The sequence below is a fragment of the Biomphalaria glabrata genome, chromosome 15 (assembly GCF_947242115.1).
Source record: "Biomphalaria glabrata chromosome 15, xgBioGlab47.1, whole genome shotgun sequence".
Classification (NCBI taxonomy): Eukaryota; Metazoa; Mollusca; class Gastropoda; family Planorbidae; genus Biomphalaria; species Biomphalaria glabrata.
The window spans coordinates 22,104,972-22,108,595 of NC_074725.1; the positions used below are offsets into that span (position 1 = coordinate 22,104,972).

Here is a 3,624-nt window from a genome sequence, read left to right on the forward strand (position 1 = left end):
TGTTGATGACCTACTTATTTTATATCTATTTTAAACCAACTCAAGCTACTTATGATGTAACTAGTGATCATAATGTCTCAATGGGTGGCCATGGTGGAGCTGATTTTCATCTGATGGAAGCTTTTGTTGGAACTCTACAGGTATTGTAAATTGCATTGATTTCCACTTTATCAATCAGTCAGTGATATACCAAGGGTGTCAGTATTGTTGGCACCCCTGCCTTCTTCTATTCAAGATAGTTCATGTAATACATATTTGCATAAGTACAGTCATCAGTGATATCTAGATTTACATGTAATGTAAACTAGGGGTGCACCGGATAGGCGCTCCGGCTTCTGCCGAATATCCGGTGCTATTCGGCTCCGGTCGGATATCACTACCGGATAGTAAAATGTACATCTATTTAATATGCATAAAGTGGACCTCGTTCCATTAATGTCTGTTGTAGAATGTATTAATGTTTATATTAAAACAAAATAATGTGCTTAAAAACAGAGCCATTATGAATATGCACCAAACATCGTTTATTATAAAGACAAGGCGTGTTAATAACTTAATATAAATAGAAATGAAACTTTACTTCATAAATGCGCTTTACATACAGAGCAGCAATGGCTGACACTTTTTTCAATTTGTCTAGACCTTTGAGTAGGTTAGTTAACATGTTAAAATGCTACTACGTCATGCTGACCAGACGTCTGTCTAGCTGTGCGGGTATATCTCCAGAGGTAGAGATGAACAACTCCCACCCCTTTTATTTGTTTAGTCAATCACATTGAGTTTTTTTATAGGCAGGTGACCACAAGTTAAATACGATGGACGTAGGTTTAATGTCAGCGTATTGACACTCTCTAAAGGTCACACCTTTCGAGGGAACTGAGTTTGTTTATTTAGTAGTTAATCTTTATTAGGGGGGCTGGACTACCATAGCCACACCTCTAAGGTAACTAAGTATATTTCCAGATGAACAACTCCCTCCCCCTTTTATTTGTTTAGTTCATCACATTGAGTTCATTGATTGACAGGTGACCCCAAGTCAGATACGATGGACATAAGCACTCTCTAGAGGTCACACCAGGGAACTATGTTTGTTTACTTAGTAGTTAATCTTAATTGGGGGGGGGGGAGGTGGACTAGACTTCAAGCCGAATATTCAAAACGGGTATCCGGACAAAGAGTTTGCTTATTTGGAGAAAAATCTTAATCACGTGGTTGGTCTAGAGGCCACACCTTGCCTTGTATTAATTTATTTAGAAAGAAAGCTAATTTCATTGTTTAATTCTTTTGACTTAATAAATAACGGAAAACCTTACAGTACATTTTAAAATCGCATAAAATAAATTGAATAATAGTACCGCAGTTAGATCTAGCAAACAAAGAAACAATATGCTGCAGCGTAAAAAAAAAAACAACCCTTGACCTCTAACTAGTGGATGGGTATAATTTATCTATATGCTTGACTGACCATGCCAATGTGTTATCTTTTTTGACTGACACCCAACTCTATTGCGTGCATATGCTCAAGGAAAAAACAATGTTTGATGGTTAACACAAACAACTATACACACTACACTAGGACTACATGTGTAGGTTCAGGTTCACTAGGTATATCTTATCTTATATTATATAATACAGACGTTACTTCAAAAAAGAAGGATTACGTCCTACGCATCATACATTTAGTCATGCATATTAACCAATGACTTAAATTCTGCCAAGTCACTGGTTTTCCTGGCTAGCTCAGGCAACCCATTCCATGCTCTAATAACACTAGGGAAGAAGGACATTTGTACAAATTTGTCCTAGTATATGGGATGAGGAATGTGCCTTTATCTTTGTGTCTTTCAGAGTATTTTATTAAATTTATTTTGTTTTTGTATTTGAAGATTATGGTTCAGTGTTTTATGTATAATTGCTACTTTACTTTTGAGTCTTCTGTCCTGAAGGCTTTCTTATGGTATATCTGACCAGGTTGTTGGTCTAAAATTCATAAACACATACATCCGACCACTATACAAGGCAGATTGCACTTTACTTATGAGATTTACATTAGTAACTAGTTAAATATATACTAACATTATTTACATTGACTTTCCTACACACATCCTTTACAGTTGGTGGCATCGTACATACACACAGTCACACTCATGCTATACAGATTTTTAGAAATACTGTTAAGCTTGAATAAATCAATCAGTAACAGAGTTTAAAACAATAAGGTATATAAAAGGAAAAAAAATAAAACCAACCAATATAGGTATGTTATTTAACAGTTTCGTAAAATGTTCAGCAATACAAGCTATTAACAAGACACTTATGTATCCGGCCCCGGCCGAATATCAAATTTTACTATCCAGTCATATCCGGCCCCGGCCGGATATCAAAAAGTACTATCCAGTGCACCCCTAATGTAAACAAATGTATCCACAGAGAGATATATATATATATATATATACATTATGTAGTGTTTTTATACTGCTCTATGTGATGGCATTAGCTGTGGTGTATCAATATGTGATGGCATTAGCTATGGTGTATCAATAGGACTAGTTTTTGTCCTTCCCTAAAGTAGAACACATAATATGGTCTGTTCTGTAAAGTGGCCAAGTCATTGACAGTTTCATTACACATTGTCCATTATATCTCTCTATTGTTAACTTTTGTTTCACCTGTAACAAACTGAGAATTTTAAAATGTTAAATGTTTACTGAACACTTAGGGGCCCTTTAGAAGTGTGAGGTTATGACTTCAGGTTTATAAGTTTACTACATTATAGATTATTTTGTTGTTTAATTTTCAAACATTAAATCTGAAATTAAGATCATTACGTCCTAGCCATATTCAGTCTACGGGCCAAATAAATGTCTTGACACTTGTGTGGCCGGCCACATCACAGCAAAAAAAAAGTAGAGTGGAACTAAATTTTATTTCAAACCCTTGTATCTAGGTTAATCAGAGATGTTTGAAGTTTTTTCTGAAACCGTCTGTCTGGTTACATTATAAATCACCAAGTTGGAAGAATTAATCTAGATGTATGTGACGGTGATTTGGTAACTATTTACCTATTTCATTATTGGATAGGTTTAGCACAAATAGTTTGTTTCTAAACATCTGATCATCATTCACACTTGTTTTCGGAGATTGGGGAAAGTTTCTATAGTTAATGTGGCATAGAAATTAGTTGCCTGGACCTTCTGCAAGACATTCAGATCTGCCGAACACTTGACCCATAGGCCGCATGGATTTTTTGTGTGACGTAGATCTCTCTTTTTTTTTTTTTATGTAATGAGAATCCACACATTTTTTAAAAACAATCCTTTAAGAGCCAATTTTGGCATCCAGCCATAATTCTAGCACCATCAGTAATTGCCACAACTTTTTTCCCAATGTTAATATAGACCAAACATATGGCTCCAAACATATCCAATGTAGAGGAAGATACACCCTCCCTCCCCCTTTTTTCCAACATCTCATCCTTTACACTGTGCGCCCATGTTTGGACAGGCCAGATAGCGTCTTGTCGATGGTTGGATAGAGCCCTTATTTATGGCATACCTGTTCCCTAATGCAGACAATAATGATAATAGAAAATTGATTGCAAATTTACTTTTTTTTTTTTTCTAG

General features: G+C 35.6%; 1 protein-coding gene across 1 annotated transcript in view; it reads left to right on the plus strand.

Annotated features, from left to right (window-relative positions):
- The window catches only part of LOC106066494 (putative oxidoreductase YteT), a 30,048-nt gene that overhangs the window by 13,096 nt on the left and 13,328 nt on the right, over nucleotides 1–3,624 (plus strand). The window contains exon 12 of the mRNA XM_056011737.1: nucleotides 46–140. Within this exon, the coding sequence (XP_055867712.1) occupies nucleotides 46–140 (95 nt within the window). The remainder of the gene's footprint in view (nucleotides 1–45; nucleotides 141–3,624) is intronic.